The sequence below is a fragment of the Melopsittacus undulatus genome, chromosome 3, assembly GCF_012275295.1.
Source record: "Melopsittacus undulatus isolate bMelUnd1 chromosome 3, bMelUnd1.mat.Z, whole genome shotgun sequence".
Taxonomy (NCBI): domain Eukaryota; kingdom Metazoa; phylum Chordata; class Aves; order Psittaciformes; family Psittaculidae; genus Melopsittacus; species Melopsittacus undulatus.
The window spans coordinates 12479145-12498588 of NC_047529.1; the positions used below are offsets into that span (position 1 = coordinate 12479145).

The 19444-nt window shown below is 47.8% G+C and overlaps 2 protein-coding genes across 4 annotated transcripts; one reads left to right on the top strand and one right to left on the bottom strand.

Moving 5' to 3' along the window:
- The first annotated feature begins 2255 nt into the window (after positions 1-2255).
- Positions 2256-14623, top strand: GALM (galactose mutarotase). Its single transcript, XM_034060487.1, has 8 exons — positions 2256-2574; positions 3144-3298; positions 5808-6014; positions 7503-7584; positions 9918-10059; positions 10356-10530; positions 10688-10795; positions 14079-14623. Exons 1-7 carry the CDS (start codon positions 2379-2381, stop codon positions 10763-10765), a joined length of 1035 nt encoding a protein of 344 aa, XP_033916378.1. The 5' UTR covers positions 2256-2378; the 3' UTR covers positions 10766-10795; positions 14079-14623.
- LOC101871849 (serine/arginine-rich splicing factor 7) lies at positions 12223-19409 on the bottom strand. 3 transcript variants are annotated; one of them, XR_004549456.1, is made up of 10 exons: positions 19298-19409; positions 18786-18966; positions 18487-18663; positions 17841-18290; positions 17528-17602; positions 17333-17434; positions 16967-17020; positions 15745-15789; positions 15127-15162; positions 12223-14116 (listed from the first exon to the last, which is right to left on the bottom strand). XR_004549456.1 is itself a non-coding variant. In XM_013128628.3 (9 exons), the coding sequence occupies exons 1-9, from the start codon at positions 19371-19373 to the stop codon at positions 14062-14064; spliced, it is 801 nt and encodes a 266-aa protein (XP_012984082.2). In that variant the 5' UTR covers positions 19374-19403; the 3' UTR covers positions 12223-14061. The 3 variants fall into 3 exon arrangements, 1 of the variants encoding a protein (XP_012984082.2); XR_004549455.1 differs by having other exon boundaries at positions 17528-18290; XM_013128628.3 differs by lacking the exon at positions 17841-18290 and having other exon boundaries at positions 19298-19403.
- Positions 19410-19444: the final 35 nt, after the last annotated feature.

Sequence of the window (19444 nt, forward strand, 5' to 3'; positions counted from 1 at the left end):
TGGAAGTGCCCTGCTGCCAGTGTCAGGCATGTTCAGGCCTGGTGCTGTGGCTTTCTTCTGGGAAGAAAGAAGAGAACAATGCAAGGAGCTTGTATTTGACCCTCACTGTAAGCAAACCTCAGCACCACAGTGAATAAGGCCTGAAGCAAACTCTTATAAATAGGAATGAATAAAAAGAAATCCAGTGTAGTGAGATGCTGAACATGACTCACTTGTATCCTGCCTCTTCCCATTGTCTGCCTCACCCAGTCGCCAGGGGCAGACAGGTAGGACACATGCAAAGGTGAACTATGAGAAATCCTCTATGTAATGACGCAGGACTCCTGGAATATCTTGCTCCAGTCCTGAAGCTGACATTGCTCCCTTGCCCTTACTGCTTTGTTTAAGATGCAGTCTTGTGTAAGCTAGTTACTTTCTGCTTTATCTGTCAGCTTGAAAACTGTGTGGATGGCTCATGAACAGATTTGTCTGTGGTATTGCTTCTGCACCTGCACAGCCTTAGATGTCACTGGGGCTTGAATAATCTTGCATCTGTGAAGGTATATGGGAAAGAGTGTGCTTGGCTATTTTATCAAACAAAGGGTTCTGGATCTTCTCTATTGTGGATCAGAGAAATGAATACAAATAGCAGCTCCTGTCATGTTAAAAACCGGCACCTTAATGAAAACCTGTCTTTGCAAAGCAGAAATGCTCCCTGTGTCTGCAGAAGCACATAGAGAGAGGTGCTGAGGGAGCTGAGGAGTGAGATTCTGTGGAGGCATTGCACATGAAAACACTTCATGAATCAGTTATAAATGTGGCTCCTGTCTTCCTTGCTCCAAACAAAGTTTGTGCCGTTTCAAACAGGAGGTGGGATTGATGAGCAGTACAATACACATATACTTGCAGTGTTGGTTTCAGATAGAGATCACTGATTGTGAAGGTGCAGAAGGAAACACAGGAGCAGCAATTTGTGTTACACTGCAAACATGAGGCCATTGTTAACAAAGTGCAGGTTTCAAAGCTACCTCTGCTCAGTCTTGTGGTTGTTTCTGGGTCAGCTTGGGATCCATGGCTTTTCCTGTCTAAAGGTGATTGCTGTGTTGGAAAGGAATATTTGGCAACCACTGGTTGATTTATTGAGGTTTTTATTGGTGGCAGTTCTTGGAATTATTGGTTCTTCAAACAAATTCTGAAAAGGGGCCTCAGAAATACACAACAGTATTAAACCGTAGTGAGGTTCTTTCACCTTGAACTTGAAACTTAAGAGATATCAAAAACGTGCACAAACATTGCTTAAATGTTGGTATTGTTTTCCCTTTGACTGAGATTGCCTGAAGAGACAGACAGGAAAGGCTGGTGTTTCAAAAGATGATGAGTTTTTAATGGAGTCCGGGTCAGGATCATGTGCATGTGAATTTGACAAGAACACCTGGCCAGCCAGAAGGCTCAGGAGAGACCTTGTGACAGTATTCCAATACTGGGATACCAGGGCCTACAGGAAACCTGGAGAGGGGCTTTTGACAAGGTCCTGTAGGGACAGGACAAGGGGGAATGGCTTTAACCTGACAGAGGGGAGATTGAGATGAGCTCTTAGGCAGAAGTTGTTCCCTGTGAGGGTGCTGAGGCCCTGGCACAGGGTGCCCAGAGAAGCTGTGGCTGCCCCATCCCTGGCAGTGTTCAAGGCCAGGTTGGACACAGGGGCTTGGGGCAACCTGGTCTAGTGGAAGGTGTCCCTGCCTGTGGCAGGGGGTTGGAGTTGGATGAGCTTTAAGGTCCCTTTCAACCCAAACCATTCTGTGATTCTATGAGTACTATGCAATGCCCTGAGACCAATTTACAGCTCTGTTAGCAGGCACTAGACCTGATTTGTCCCTCTTGTGGAGGAGCTCAGGGAAGGGTATAATGGGATCAAGCACCATTTTGTCATGTCATACTTCACAAGGGCCCTGAAGGCTGTAGCACTGTAACGAAACTGAGGAAGCAGCACTGGTGGCTGCAATGCTCTGCCCTCTGAACGCCCTGACCATGCGGGCTGGCAGCCGCGCTGCCTCCACCGGCAGCACAAGCCGGAGCACCTACCGCTGTTCCTCCCTCTTTCCGGCCCCCTTCCCTCTCTCCTCTGCCTCCTCCAGCTACCCGGACGCAGAGGGCTGATGGCACCGACCCGCACTGCACCGCATCCCTCCATAGCCCACGGCATCCCCCCATAGCCCACCGCATCCCGGGGCTGTGGCCAAGCTCCTCCCCGCGCCATGTGAGGCAGCCATGTGATGTTTATGACCGCTCCGTAGATCCGTGTTCGCCCCGCTCCCGGCCCCCATCGCTTCCTCCCGAGCTCCCGTCCTGCAGGGCCGCGGCTCCCGGTGGTGGTGCCGGGGGGGAAGGTTTGGGGAGCGATGACAGAAGTGACGAGGGAGGTGTTTGGGCACATGCCCCGGGAGGAAGGAGGAGGAGAGGTGGAAAAATTCACCCTAAGGTCGGGCAGTGTGAAGGTGGAGATCCTGTCCTTAGGGTGCATCATCGCTGCTCTGGAGACCAGGGGCAGGGATGGGGTGTTTTCGGATGTTGTCCTGGGCTTTGACACTTTGGAAGGTGGGTCTGAACCTGTGTCTTTAGAACGAAATAATTAAAGAATCAGGCAATTTAACCGGTGTTTCCTGGTTTATTGCCACAGTGCATGAGCTGCTCCGAAGGGGCCCTTCCAAATCCTGGGATAAATCAATGCAACTTCTGCTGCCTGGGCTGGGTGGGGGATGGGGACATTGGTGGCTCCAGGTCTCTGTCATGCTTTGACTGCAGTGAGAGGCCTTTTCTTCATATCTGCAAAGAATTCAAGATCCCATCAGGCAGTTTTAATCAAAAATCATGGAATTATAAATTATAATAATTATAAAATTAATTATTAAATTATAAATTATAATTCTGATCACAGAATGGTTTGGGTTGGAAGGGACCTTAAAGCTCATCCAGTTCCAGCCTCTGTCACTAGCAGGGACACCTTCTCCTAGACCAGGTTGCTCAAAATGTGCCTGAGCTGTGTGTCCTGTGAAGCACCGGGACTGCAGTCACCTATTTAGTACCATGGGGAAGCAGAGACACCTCTGAGGAGACCCCCGTCCTGTCCTATTCCTGCTGTTTAACCACACGCTCTTCCCGCACAGGTTACACCAGGAAGCACCCCTTCTTTGGTGCTGTTGTGGGGCGCGTTGCCAACAGGATTGCGAAGGGGAGGTTCACGGTGGACGGGAAGGACTATCAGCTCTTCCTCAACAATGGGCCCAACAGCCTGCATGGTGGAGCCAGGGGATTTGACAAGGTGACAACCAGGCTGGGTGGTCGCGGTGTCCTCCAGCACGCAGCCTGTGGGGCTGTGGCAAGAGGGTCCTGGTGTCTTCACTTCCCACCCTGCGGGGTTTCCTGGTGGTTGTTGGGTTGAATCAGCTCCAGAAAGTGCTGTAAGGACAGGAATGGGGAAGTGTGAAGCTGTGAGTGCTGGGTTGGCTTGTCTTTGGTGGGTGGCTTAGCAGGGATCACTTCTGTCATCCTTGGCTGCCATGCAGAGGGTTCCTGAGCTTCCTCTGTGTTACTGCAGCCCTTGAGGCCTCGTGAGCTCAGTTTTGATGGGGGTGTTCTGCAATGAGGTGCTGCTCCCACAGAACTGGGGTTGGGACATGGTGGTGAGGACCCAGCCTTGTGCATGGTTTCACGCTGTTACCTGAGATTGCTGTGTCCTCTCACAAGCCCTTCACTGTCACCTCCAGAGATAAAATAGCCTTTCCCTGGCCTCAGGGCACTCAGTCCTTCCCGTCTTTTCCCAAGAGCTGCTGCTGAATTCCAAATACCCCCCATGAGCTGCAAGTGGTAGGAGCAGTGGAGCATCTCCTCTCTTGAAAGCCTTGCTGATTACCCTTGCTGATTGCATATACAGGCTCAGAAGTCTCTGCTTGCCTGAAGCCTTGGGCTTTGTTGGATCAAATGCATTTGTAACCAGCAAGCACAGCTTTCCCCACAGGCACACATGAATGTGCTGGTGGGGCTGCTTCCCTGGGTTAATATTTTGTTAGTGAAAGGACACCCAGGGGCAAAAGTCCAAGAGTCTGATAAAAAAACCTCACCTTTGGGCAGCACAGCATGAATTGACATCAGATCAGGATCAAGTGCTCCTCAGCAGCCTTAGGGTAAAGGGAGTGACTTGGCTGTTGTACCCCCAAAGAGGACAACTTGGTTCAAAGTTTCTTTATACACCCTGACCACAGTGAGCTGGAACCATGCACTCCTTTGCACCCAAGGCTTCCAGGCTGCCTTCTGCAGAGGGGACATGGTCTCTTCCCCTACTTCTTCCCTTTGCTGAAGACATGCCAGCTTGATGCAGACAAGGCAGCAACACCTCCCAGTAAGATCTTTGTGTCCTCTGTCCCATGGGGCATGCTCAGGCCCCTGCTCATGACCCCCTCCAGCCAGGTGGTGGTCAGCCCTGACAAAACCAAGACACACTGGCTCTTGGCTGTGACTGTCTTGGCCAGCTCATTGCTCATTGGTTTTTGCTTGTCTTGCAGATCTCAGTGCTGTGGTCAGTGTGTGGTCTGATCACATGGAAGTTTGCAGACACACTTAAATGGTGGCAATATCTGACCGCACTGGGAGGCTGGGGAGCCTTAGAAAATGACACTCTTAGCTTTAACAGGCAGTGCTATCTGTGTGCTTGCTGGCCTTTAATAGCTTTTGCTTCAAAGAACTTAAATAGAAACTCATGCATAAAACCACAGTGTCTCACAGCAGTGGGAGCTGCAGTGGAAGCACTCGGTGCAGGAGGACCTGCTCTGCAGCCTGCTCATCACAGTTTTTGAGCAACTTGGCAGGGGTTGGAACTGGATGAGCTTCAAGGTCCTTCCCAACACAAACCATTCTGTGATTCTCTTTGGCACCCTCAGTTCCTGTGTTTGGTGAAAATGCTGGCTTTTGACAAGTGCTCTGAGTTTGTGATGTCTGCATAGGACATAAAAGGGCTCATCTCTAAAGCATTATGTGGCCCCTGCCCCTCGCTCTGTCCTCTTTGACTGATAATGACTGTTCATTAGATAGGTAGATGCAAAGCTCTAGAGACTAGGAACCTCACTTCTTGTCACACATCTGTCCTGCAAGGGACTGAGACATCTGCTTAGCATCAGGTCCATACCCAGTGTCAAACAGCCTGTCTGGGCAGCTAATTTTGTAGTGTGTTGGCTTGCTTCACTCACCAGCAGGTTTGGCTCCAAACAGAGCCCTGGTCTCTGGCAGGGGCAAGAAATGGAGAGATCTCAGTTCTCTGGATCAGCACTGACATGGGTTTACCTGGCAATACATTTGGTATCATTTAACCCAACCCAGGAGCTCCCTGTGTGTATTTTGTCCTAGCAGCCCTGAGTAAGCTGAGGGAAGGGTGGCAGCTTGTTGAGGTGATGTTGCATGCGAGGTCATCCATGGGAGGGGGAACAAGTCCAATTACAGGGCAAAAATCAAACACATGGGCCCTCTGAAGCATGGAGTAACACAGGCTGGGACAGATCCCCATCACAGCAAACTGCCCTGGCTGTCTGGCTGCCCACTGGAAAGCTTGCTCCCTGCTGCTGGCACTGGCTGACCAAGGGCAGGCTGGTGCTTGTGTTTCCTCTCACTTCCTTTTTTCTTTTTCAACCAGGGGATGTTGGGTTTTAGTCCTTCACAGGGAGACTGTTTGGGCTTGTTGGGGATTTTCCCCTCCTAGGAGTAAGAGCAGGAAAGATGATTGAAAAAGCTCTGTTTCAGTGCATTATTCCTTGAACACCTCTGTGCCTGGGTCCTTACAGGTTCTCTGGAGCCCCCAGGTCCTCCCAAACGGTGTCTGCTTCTTCCGGCTCAGCCCCGATGGAGAGGAAGGTTACCCTGGTGACCTGCAAGTCTGGGTGACCTACACGCTCAATGGTGAGGAGCTGGCCATCAACTATCGAGCCCAGACCAGCAAGACAACACCCATCAACCTGACAAACCACGCGTACTTCAACCTGGCAGGGCAGGTAAGTGTGGGGAGATGAGACCCATGGGGGGACACTGTGCAGGGGACAAAAGCCTGGGGACCCATGGGATGATCCATGGGCTTCCCATGAGGTGCTGAAACCAACATGATGTGGGGACTCAGCATGCTTCCTGGGACACATGAGTGAGGGTTGTCTCTATGCATCATGGGTTGGGACAGGACTGAATCACATAGACCTCAACTGAGGACGTTATCCCAGAGCACTGTGAACAGAGACATGAATATTAACTCTCCTTTTGTGTGTGACTGGAGAGTTTCAGTCTCTCCTGGTCCCTCAGGAAGGTAGCAGAAGATGTTCAGAACTGGCATGCCCTAGTGATGGACTGGCATTTCTTAGCTGCCTTATGTTGACCCTTCTGAGACAACATACTGAACCCTTGTGTGGATGGTGCTGCTGAAATCAGTGCCTGTACTGCCAGGCAGAGTCAGTGCAGCACGGAAATACTGAGGTCAAAATGGGGAGGAGAAGCATCATGGAAAGAGGATGTGAAGCAGCCAAGGTGGGGATGTTGCAGGATGCAGAGAGCTGCCACATACCAGAGGCCTGCCAAGTAGACAAGCACTGTATTGTGGCTACATTTGAGTTTCCCCCTTTTTATAATTGTGCTTGGAGGAAAAGGATCTGGGAAATTCAGTATTGCTGGGCAGAGCAATAGGATGGGATAGTGCACACTTAGATGTGAGACAAAGACCCTTAGAAGGCTTAGTAAGAGACATCCCAGTCCCTCCATGCAGAAGGCCTTCTCAGGCTCCTGCTCTAACAACCCATCCCTGTCAGTGCTCAAGGCCAGGTTGGATGGGGGTCTTGAGCAACCTCATCCAGTGGGAGTTGTCCCCATGGAAGGAGATTGGAATTAGATGACCTTAAGATCATTTCCAACCCAAACCATTCTATGATTCTGTTCAGTTGTTAGCTTACCCTCTCTTTGTCCTCCCAGTGGTACCGTAATAGCCTACAGCATGCAGCTCAGGTGAAGAGGAGACCTTTGGCCATGAAGTTGCTGCTCAGATTAGACAGTGATGTGCAGGCTCAGCTTAGATCCTGCTCCCAACCCAGTAGGCTCCCTGCCAGCATCCCCAAGGCTGCAGGAGGGGAAGAGGAGCACAGCCAGCCCCCGCCTTGCTGCAGGACATGAGCCAGGAGGATGGGTTGCACTTCCCCATGCTTGCTTCCTTCCCTTTTTGCCCATCACTGTGTGCTCAGCAACCAGCATGCTTTGGCTAGTCTGATAGTGTCGCAGGATTTACAGCTTCCAGGTCCCATGAACCCCTAGGATTTACAGGTTTTGCCTGTGCTGGTACCTTTATCCTGTACCCAGAGTGAAGGTGGGATGACAGCCAGGAGGTACCCCAGGCACTACAAGGTCAGTTGTATCACTGTGGGCAGTCACATCTGGGCTGTGCTTAAAGATACTTGAATGGTGGAAGGGCTGCAGCAGGAATCCCAATATTTGCCATCTTCCTGCAGGGCTCTCAGGATATCTACGACCATGAGATCTCTATTGAAGCAGATTCCTACCTGCCTGTGGACAACACCAAGATCCCCACTGGTGGGTGGTGAGACACATGCTGCACATGGTGGAAGTGGTTTTACACGAGTGTGTGTGGGTGTTAAGGAACAGCACTGCCCAGCAAGGGGAAACACAGCAGGGGACCCCAGGCACAGCATGGCCCTCACCCATGGGTGAGGACTCCAGCACTGAGCTCTAGAGCTGCTGCGATCTCTGGTGCTCAGGATCCCAGCATCATCCTTCCCGGCAAGAGCTGAGCCATTAGTCCCCCTCACTGGGACAGGAGAGTTGGCACTGCTGGCTGGGAGGCTGAAAACACAAAACCAGCACTTTTCTTTCCTGCCTTTAATGTTCTACATGACTGAAAGAGGAAACCCAGTTGAGGAAAACAGCATGTTTCTCCCCATAAAGATCAGGTTGGATGGGGCTTTGAGCAACCTGGTCTAGTGGAAGGTGTCACTGCCCATGGCAGGGGTTGGAACTCAATTAGGTCCCTTCCAACCCAAACCATTCTGTGATTCTATGATTCTATAAATGATCAAGCTGCTAAGTTAAATAATCTGAACAAGCTGGGACAAGGAACATGTTCCTTGTACCTGCAGGTGATCCAGCAATGAGCACATGCACTTAGAAATGTCCCCCCACTCAACAAGGGGGCACCTTTGGGTGGATTGACTGCAACCCTCCCAGAAAACAGCTTTTCATGTAGTGTGACTGCTGAGTTGCAGTGAGAGTTGACCTCATTGCAAAATGATTCTTGATACCAGGTTATATTGGCTTTAAGAGTGAAAAGCACAAAGGGCAGAGAAGCTGGGTGCAGGGCAGGATGTGTGCCCCAGTGCTGCATGAGCCCCTGGGCGGCTTCTGGTAAGTGTGGGCTCTGCTGGAAATGGCAGGGATTGTTTTCCTGATGTTCTCACAGGGCTGCTTTGATGAGTGCACCTTCTGGCCTCACAAGGGAGAGCAAGAGAGGCTTTAAAGGCAAAAGAAAGCTTTTAGCTCAGATGTCCGGTAAAACCAGCACTACATCTGTGTTCATGCTGTGTGTGTATGCATCGGCCTGCATCAGTAGGAGTGGGTCTCTCAAGCCCCAGTGCCTTCTGCTCAGCTTGGTGTGCCAAGCCTGGGCTCAAGCTGGGGAAGAGCTTGAGGCCGTATCAAACCTACTGCCCTGCTTCTCCCCACTGGTTTCAGCATGGAGCTGTTTCACAGCTTCGCTGAAGCTTTTTGCAGTTCCCTCTTGGTGTTTTGGGTAGACGTAGCTATGGATGCTGATAAAACTGTGTGTAGTCTTAGCTCTGGGGTTAGATGAGGTTTAAAGACAGCCCTCACATGTAGTGCCTGCTGTGTTTTATCTAAGTGTGTAAATCAAAATGGTTTAATTTTGTTTTTTCGAGGTGTTTTTGTGCCCCACAGCTGAATTCAGTGAATGTGCTCCTTTTAGATAGGATCAGAAGCCACAGAGATGTCCTGTTTCTCAGGGTTTGCAGAGCAGAACTGGTGCAGAGCTGCAGCCAAGCTGGGTGCTTTACTGCAGCAAGCAAGAGCACAGCACAGCACATGGGACCAGCAGCGGGCCTGGGATGCCCCAGCTCTGCCATTCCCAACACTTTTGGAAAGCTCTGCCTCTAGAGAGGAATAGGAAAATATGATTTTAGGGAAAAATTCCCTTCCCTATCCGCCTCTCACAAGGGTTTGGGATGGCTGTTTTGCACTATTTAGTATGTCTTACAGTTGTTCTCACTGCAAGAGCTTTATCACAGGATGCTGTGTCTCCACATCAGGCCTTAAAAAAAGACTTGAGAGAAAATTCTGGTTTTATTGTCTTAAGCTCTTTTTTCGCCCAAAACAATGCCCTGAAGAAGAAGGAGACTGGTCCCAGTATATAGCCCATATTCACCATTGTGGCAGGTGGGCCACCTCTGTGGCCATCGCATGGACGTTTGTTCAGAGATCTGGGAGGATTCATTCCTTTAAAGACAGACAGTATATGTGTATGTATATATATATATATATATAATGCATGTATAAATATTAATAGCTAATAAGTTTTGGGGTTGTAATAATTAACTTGCATAGTTACACACACAAGCTCCCCCTCGTGTTTTCTGTCTCCTTGGCTTTGCTTTATCCCAGCTAAGCACAGCAGTGTCCCCAGGGGCTGCTGGTAGGACAAGGTGGTGATGCCCCAGCCTGAGTCACAGCTGCCACAAGGCAACCCTGCTCAAAGACTGGCACCTCAATGACACCAGGATCACAAACAGGTTAAACCCTCAGCTCACCAAAGGAAGGGATCTCAGCCCTGCACAGAGGGCAGCACTGTGGGTGTTTGCTGGCATGTGACAGATAACACTGCTCTTCTCCTTGTGCAGGGGAGGTGGCCACTGTGCAGGGCACTGGCTTTGATCTCCGGCAGCCCGTGGAGCTGGGGAAGCACTTGCAGAAGTTTGGCCTGGACGGCTTTGACCACAACTTCTGCCTGCAGCAGGAGCAGGCTCGACACCTTGCGGCCAGGTAGGCTTGGGACCCCAGAAGCAGTTTTCCACCCCTGGCTGTTCAGCCAGCTCCTTGGCATCCTCTACTGGCATAGAATCATGGAATAGTTTGGGCTGGAAGGGACCTTCTAAGGTCATCTAGTTCCAACCCCCTGCCATGAGCAGGGACATCTCCAACTAGATCAAGTTGCCCAGAACCACATCAGCCTGGCCTTGGATGTCTCCAGGGATGGGGCATCCACCACGTCTCTGGGCAACCTGTGCCAGTGTTTTACCATCCTCATTGTAAAAGATTCCTTCCTGGCATCTCCCCAGGGCTCACCATGCACCCACTGGCCGAACTATGGAGGTTCACACCACCCAGCCTGGCATCCAGTTTTACACTGGGAACAACCTGGATGGCTCCCTGAAGGGCAAAGGTGGTGTTGTGTACCCCAGGCACTCGGCTTTCTGCCTGGAAACCCAGAACTGGCCTGATGCTGTCAACAAGGTGAACCTCCCCCCCCCCCTGGAGCTGTTTTGGGTCCTGGGAACCCAGGCAGGCAACTGTACCACCACGTCCACCCATGTCTGTGTATGAACCTCAGGACCCTTTCTGGTCCCAGGGGTGCACTCACAATCACTGACATGCTGCTGTCTCTCCCCAGCCCCACTTCCCCAACACTCTACTTCACCCAGGTGAGGAGTACAACCATACTACATGGCTCGTGTTCAACACAGCATAGGGGGGATGCTGACTCCTACCACTGAGAGGGGTAAGTATGTCTAACAGATTAGCCAGAAATCCTGCCAGGTGCTGAAGGGTGCTTTCAAAGCACCATGGGTGATGCATCCCATTTGAGAACTTTCTTCCTCCTCTGTGGTTTTCACCCATGGTCTCTGCTGGCATTAACTCCTGTCACCAAACCCCTGCCACTGTCTGGTCTGTGCAAAGAGCTCTCACCCTCTATCCAGCCTCACCCTGAGCATTAAGCTTTGTTTTGCAGTAAAAATGCACTGAAATCACCTTGTTTAGGACATGGCATGTCACAGCTCAAACTACAGCAGGAGAGTATCTATCTGGTAATGGACATGAGAAGGCTGATAAAATTGTGGTTGTTCCTTACATCAGCTATTCCCAGTAAAGAGCCCTCAGCTGTGTTGGCTGCTGCTCTCTCCCTGTCACTGACCTGTGCCACAGCTTGGTGTCAGATCATCCCTGCCCTTCCCATGACAGGTAACAGGGCAGCTCTCGTGGCTGGAGCAATCAGGTCTCATAGGAGCATTGCAATGGCACAGTTATGCAGTGGTTGTACAGAATAGCTTTGCAGAGGATAGTGTGCTGGGATTATCCCAGCTGGCTGCCCTGGCTCCTCTGGTTTAACTCTTATTTTAAAGCCTAACAGCATCTACCCACACTATGCCTTGGCTGCTGAAGTGCAGCAGGTGCATCCATCTATAGTTCTGAATATACAACAGCTGAAAGAAAACCATCATCTTAATGTTGTGTTTCCACGTGAACTATGCATCATCCCCCAAACTCTGTAACAGGGGCCTGATTAAAACCTCCATGTTTCTGATGTTCATTACAGTAGTTCTGCCACCCTGACCCCCAAAACAAGCACCCTGCTATTCTGACACACACAGTGGTCAAACATGACATGGCTGCAGTTCACACTGCCTAAGGGCTGGTGTCATGTGGAGGATAAGAGCCCTTCTGGTCCAAGTCCAGGAAATGCTAAGTTCAGGTTGTAAACCAAGGGGAGAAGCACCACCACCCCTGTGGGAGTGGGTTTACCTCAGGTCCATGCCCCCTGCCCACCACCCAGAGGTGCAGAGCCTGTGGTCACAGCAGCAGCCATCACACAAACACATCCCTCTCCAGGCATCTTTTCCAAGAGCATGCAAACACTGCACGCACCTTTTTTAGTGAACTACCAAACTCAGGGGACAGCTGGAGCTGTGCAGCCTGCTCCAAGGATAAGGACTGGAGCTGCAGGAGGCACCACAGCTGTATGGATTTGGTACTGCTCTCTCTCTGTACCTCACAAATGCTGGCTGTCCTTCTGCAGGCACAGCTCTGCCTCCTTGCTCAGGTCCTCACCACTAATCCTAGGTTTAGAGGAACCTCAGTCCCCTGCAGCCTCCTCTGCTCCATTTTCCACAGTGTTTGAGTACTGAAAAACAGGTACCAGTACAGCTGTCACATCAGTCTGCAGGTTTATTGTGGAGTAGGCATGCCTTAAGAGTACAGAAAAGAAAAAAGCTCATCAAATTCCAGAGCACTGGCATACATAAGCCTCGCACCAGGTACACTATGAACTGGGTAGGCAATGCACAACCAGGAAATATTCCAAACACAAGACACAGACTTTGGGAATTTCTGCTACATCACTGCAGTGTCACTGCCTCCCTCCCCCTCCCCAGCCCTGTGGTGACCATGGAATTATAACGGATATTGCCAGAATATCGATCATTGCTCCCAGCAGATGAAACATTTATCCCCATCACTGAGCACCACAGGACTGTCCAAGGCAAACACCAAGCACCCAACAGTTAGGACCAGGCATAAAGGCCAGACAATGCTGCAGCACGACAGTATGCTCAGAACTGAACTATTAACTCATACACTTAAAAAGTTCCATAAAGTCACTATTAACAGCAAAACTGGGTTTTGAAAATCATGGGTTACCCACAGTGTGACCAAAGTTAATCTTGTTGGGTTTTTTCTGCTGTGCTTTACACACTGGAAGCAAAGTGCCATTAGAGACATCCTAAGAAGCTGAAATAAGCCTCACTTTCCATTTCAGTGCCTGTTTGCTGCTGAAACTTGAGTTTATTTCTGCTAGATGTGTTTGCTTTTTTCCCCTCCAGCTATCAGCTTGTTTGTTCAGTCTAACATCATTTCCAGTCTCTTGCTGGGATCTGTGTCAAAGTGCCTTATCATGCAATTCTTTTCTACAGAATGAGGACAAACACAGAGTTTGACATACCTATACACAAATAATTAATCCTGCAGGTGTGCACTTGCTGTAAGAAAATAGCTTAATTCAACAAAACCATCTCCAGGATCTGGGCTGCTTTAAAACCATACGGATTTCTGTGAAGCAGGTTAGAATTCCTGAGGTCAGCTGAGAAAATCACTTTAAGGAGGAAGGTTTAAGTGAGATGCTTAAAGACTAGTAACAGCTTTCTTTTGCCTCTCAACACATTCTCCTAAGGTCCTTCAGAAAGTAGGCCAGAAGACCTTACATCTTCCCTCAAAAAAGGAAAATGTTTCAAGACACAAGTTTTCTTTGTATTAACAGCCTAAAGAACAAAAAATGCAACAAGCTGCAGTAGCAATCATCAAGTTATTGATGATTTATGTTTAGAGATTTCTGCAGATGTTATTTTTTTATGCAGATGTCACTGTTTTGAATAAAAGTTCATCCTAAGTCTTTGGGCACCTGGTAATCACAACTTGCCAAGCATCAGAGTAAGCTTTGCAGAATAGTCAGATCAGGGAGAGGAAATGAATGACCACTAAATATCATAAAAAGAATAAAAAGTGCATATGCTGATTTTGGCCATCTGCAGACAGAGATGGATTTTCAATTCTATTTCAGATGAAGCAGAAACTGATCCTTTCACCAAGTAGCATTCAACAGTAACTGTGAAAAGTGACTACTTGGAGAAGACACCGGTATTAGTCATTCCCATCCATTTTAGACATTTGTCATCCACATTACATGGCACACAGTTAAAATTACCCAAATGTTAACAGAAGCAGCAGGGTTACTACAGAGGAGTTTTAGTTAAAAATACACATTTTATTTCAATGTGCCAATAAAAAAGTCCCGCATTTTCATTTCACAGGAAGTTAATTCATACAATAAAAAGAGACCTGTGCTAGTCTATTAGTGTGACTAACTCAGAAGATCCAGATCATGCCAAATTTTAGTTGATATACTCTCCTATCTACATTCTTACATTTACAAAGACACCACAAAATCCCTTATAATAATGTAAGCAAAATAACTTTCTTCCTAAAAGATTAACTTTAATCCATTCTTTCAGGACTTGCACTTCTTTGAGGGCTTCCTGATGGTGAACGACTGAAAGGAAAAGAATCCACAGTTAACATTTCAGTAGTCATGCTGGATTCACAGATACAAGAAAAAGCAACAGGAGGATACTCAGACTACTCCACATCCTTTAAGCACTGTTTTTATAAACTAAAAAAATCACTATGGACAAAGTTAATGGCTTGACAATTTAATGTTAGAGATACTACCTTTTTCTTGTTAACTTTCATACTGTTGCATTTCTCTACTGTTATTTTTACAATACAATTAAAATGTGATCAGGTGTCCTTAATGGAAGCAGATATTTCTTCACTGTTCTTATACAGCAACTTGTCAAAACTTATCATGATCACTCAACACTGAGCATTTATTCAAATCCTTTGTGACTGTGACCCAAAGTTTGCAGGGCAGAAAGATCTCCAAGGCAAGGCACACACTGTGGCAGGTCTACTGCTGTTCACTATGATACCTCTCCTCCCCACAAATCCTGAACACCGAATTTGTAAAAATGGACTATTAAAGAATTCAGACTAAGGTAAAAGATGCTGATTCTGTCACTACACCTATATGCAAACACAGAGAGTTCACAATTTACTAACTGACTAGGGGCAAAAATTAATTCTGAGTAACAGGCTCAATCTTCCATTCCTGACTGGTATGCGACGTTACTCCACTCTCAATTTCTCAATCTCACTGTAGCTTTTAATGAGACTCAAAGCTAATACCCACATTTATTCTGTGCTTTAAACTCAGTAGTTGAAAATCTCTGTGCAATAAAACTGTTAGTGCACTGAACACAGGAGCAGACAAAGACAAGTAATGCTGGTATGTAACCAGTATCCCAAAGAATTATTACCAGATATATATTTACCACCTAATAAAACCACAATCACAACATTATTTCTGTTGAAGAGATCTTGGCAAAATACCTTTCCAGCATTTCCCTACAAGCAGCAGTCAAACTCCTTAGCAGAGATCACTGCACATAATAAACTGCCAGCTCTATGTAGTCTACATTATTAGTAGGGAGATGAACATACCTTCTCTTTGGAGATGGTGATCGGGACTTTGACTGACTGTCAAAACAGAATATCATCAATGCATTTTAAAGGTCAAATTGAACTTTTATATTAAAGAACTAATAAATAAGCATCTTAAACAGCAATGGAATCACTACAGGAATCTGGCCAGAAGCTCTTTAAAATATTAAAGTTTTCAAATTGAGTTTTACTGTGACAGGGTATTTAGCATGGAGCCTTATTTTAAGCAATCGTCTTTAGTAGACTGAACAGGAAAACAAGTGGTAGTAGAGGCAAGACTTTGAGAAACATTCTCACAGACTCCTGCTGTTTTACCAGCAGCCTTCATAAAGCTAAAGCCCTTTTTCTAGTGGATAGAAAAATTTAACACAGCTGAGCACAGACACACACACACAAAATTACTATTTACTACTACGAACAGGTAATGAAACTAAAGAGACAGACAAAGAACATATTCCAAAGAGCTGTAGAGAAACTTCTATAATCTCAGTCACACCACCAGCAGATTAGCTGGGCACACATTTGGGGGATATTTTTCTGAAGGACTAGGCTCTGTTAGCCATTCAAACCTACTACTGAATACTAGCTACTACTACAGGTTTATCACTCTATGCTTACCTCTTAGCTGGCGAGCCAGATTTTGATCTGCCATGGGACCTAGACCTACAGCAAGAAAAAACACAGCTCAGCAGGGAAGCTGGTAGCATACATGTTCCCGTATCTGAGACAGGAAGATTCACATTAGATGTGTAAGACCTGCTATTAAGATGTAACATATTTTATTGACAGGTAGAGAAAGTGTACCTGATCAGTGAAAGGCATTGCTCTACTGCCTCAAGGAATTTCTTTCATACTAGCTTCTGAACTGTTTGCGAGAGTGTCTGCTCTTAATGCAGCCATCTTCTGGTCTTCATCTCTCCATTGCCTAAAAACTCCTCTTACTGCTTGTTGTTCCACTCTCAGAAAATACCACCACCTTTCAGCACTGAATTTTCCATCTTCAGCTATGGCCTTTTCCACTTACTCCCCTCAGCTAAAACTTCCCTTTTATTTGCCTGCGTTTGGTTGTTATGGTTACGTTGTTTATTTCAAAGAGCAGCCATCAAACCAGAACAGTAAGCCTGGAAATGGGCTGTGGCAAGAGCAGTACCATCTCCTTCAGAGAAGAACTTCAGTTAACTCTTGTTCTATGACATCTTGCCCAGGAAATCTCATCAACCTGTATTAGCCACGCTGCGTGGACAAGGTTGCACAAAGCAGACACTGCACTCATTTACTGTGGAAGGATTAAGCTACAGCTTAAAAGAATGAATGACATCCTGTGTTCCTTTCAAATTTCATCGTATGGCACATTTATTGGTACAAAATAATTCTGACAAGTGTTTATCTCCAACTTAATTCAGCTCCTGCAGGCTGATACTTCTGTTATTCAACAGAGCTGGAAGCAGGTATAACACTCAGTGCTAACAAGCCCTTTGTGCCAGAAGGGCATCCCTATTCTTCTGACAAATAAAGGGAAAAATTCACAATCTCTTCTGTGCTATACAAAGAAAAAGGGAAAACCTTGTCGGATTAATTCTAAATTTGTTTGCTATGTTAGCTGTTAATACAATCTGATGAAACAGTTCACTGTTTCACTGACTACTGGGACCTGGATATCAGTAATACGTAAAACAATACAAGAAGAAGAACCTTCTGCACTGCTTTTTAGAACTACAGACCCTGATGTTAATGGGGATTAAACAAAGCTTTTTCTAAAAATCTGAGCAGCTGTTAGAAAGCCTAAACAGACTTTTCAGCAACTTCTACTAAGCACTCGCAGTCATAGAAGAGATCTTACCTGCTTCGGGGCCATGTAACAGATCTGGATCTAGATCTAGACCTTGATCTAGACCTGTAATAAAAAATAAACACAAGGTGCAACAAAATCAAAGTCAACTCTATGTACATGATCACTAAGATGTTTTAGACATCAAAATTCATCATGGGATATGCAGCTGGGTAAGTGCTCAAAAATTATCATACAACCACACCTGTAAATTCAACTAGGATTATACCAGAGACTTTATAAAGTGTGCTAAAGTCAGATTTCTAGAGGTCAACACCTTTTGCAGTCTGCTCTCCAACACCTCCTTGAATCCCCTAAATAAAGCAAAAAACCAACAAAAACAACGCACACAGACTATTAATAATTAACACCAATTACCTTGATCTCTTCAAGGATGCCGATCGGGACCGGCGGGGAGACACAGACCTAGACCTACGAGGAGAAACGGAGCGGGATCGACGATAGGAAGCTGACCTGGACCTGCAAAGAAGTTGATGAAAAAAGAGTTGCACAAGTGTAGTTTTTTTCTAAGCAGAAGCACCAAATAGGAATAAGAGAAAAATTTAAACACACCTCCTACCACGACTCCGACTGCGTGAGCGAGAATACCTTCGTCCTCGGGACCGTGAACGAGATCTCGACCGGGACCTGGGTTTAGGTTAGAGAAAAGAGGTATGAGGACAAAGCTGCAGCAACCAATGCATGTGAGGCCCTGCTGAAGTCAAAACTTATTTCAGACAACTAAAGAACTAGCATCTGTCAGTTGGAAAAATCTCTGGGCCTACTCGTCTTGATCATTTTACTACCTAGAAAAATGTTAAAAGCTGAATGACATTGCAGAATTACATTAGAATAGAAAACACTGTAATGCGTATTTAAAATAAACCTTGCAAGTTTGCAGGTCGACCCTCTTTGGCCCAAGGTCTAGCAGATCTAGACGATCTAGAAGTATCTATAGCCGATCGCTGCATCTAGGTGTTCTCTTCAATCTAACGACGATCAAACTGACAGCCCAATGAGCCAGGGTGAGGCTTGATTGACGCAAGAAGATTTTTCTAGGTGGGAATGTGGTCAATCTGGTGTTCCTCTTTCTAAACCGGAGGGGGGCCCCAATTGAAAGCCAAATTTACTGTTACGGCGATCACCGTCTCAATTTTTTCTGCCCTTAAAGAATAAGGTGAAGCTACGTGTAGATGGCTCGAGGGGATCTGGCCTCTTATGCTGATCACCTCAAGGTCTAGGAGGATCTTAAGTGTCGGATTTGCAAGGCGCCTCAGCATGAAATCTTAAGGCTCGTGACATTCTGAATCAAGGCGACTGACTCAAACGAAGAAACCTGAAAGGTTTTGACCAGGTTGATTATTAAGATATTAACATTTGATAGAAATAGCAAAAAATTGTAATATACACCTATACAATTATTCTAGCGTTAAAGTTTAAAGAAAACTGGTGCAACATTGTGTTCTTGGCTAACAAGAGCTACACAACAGAGAACTGGCGAAGCAACCCAGACACTCTGGCCCCACACGTACCTGCTCCTCCTTCGGCGACTATAGCGGTGACAATCATAAGCATAGTGGCCTTTCTCACCACACTCATAGCATCTGTCGTTTGGGTCAAAGGGGCGCCGGGCAGGAGGCCTGTCGTAACGGGAGCGACGAGGCATCCCAGTTGACACTTCCACTCTAACTCTGGAGCCACAAATCACCCTGCAACAGGTTCATAATGCCCCTAAATTAACTGTCACTGTTTATTGCAGAACTACAAAAAGGAGAAAAAAATCCCTGGTCTTAACACCGGCTGTAGCTTCTGAAAACATATGCATACATACTTTCCATCAAGCCCACGGACAGCATCCTCAGCATCCCTCGGATCTTCAAACTCCACAAAGGCAAACCCCGGCGGGTTCCTCGCGATCCACACGGTTCTCAGGGGCCCGTAGTAGCTGAAGGCTCTCTCCAGCTCACCCTTTCCAGCGCCCGTGCCCAGGTTCCCCACGTACACCTTGGTCTCTGCCGGGAGCAAGGCCGCTGTCAGCTATGGTGCAGGAGCGCGCTCCCAAGGAAGCGGCATCTCCGCTCCGCCTCACCCCTGGCGCCGCCATCTTGTGTCCGGGGCCCGCTACAGCCTTCACGAGCGGCGGCACGCGCGCGCAACCCCCTTCCCCCCCACGGCCGCTGACGCAAAATGGCGGCGGCGACAGCGACAGCAACGGCCGCCTCGCCTTCCTTCCCCGCCACTGGCCGCTCCACCCGGCCCCCCACGGCGATTGCCCGTTCCGAATGCTCCCCCCCGCTGCCCTCGCCGCAGCCCCCCGCCCCTCACCGCACCGCAGGAACTCACCGCCTCCATAGCGGCCGTAACGCGACATCCTAACGGCTCCGCTCAGCCACCCCTGCGCGCGCACGCGTCGCCTCATGCGCCTGCTCCGTACCCTCCTCTGCCTCCTCCCCCCAGGCAGAGCGGGAATCTGCGGCGCTAGGCGGCGCG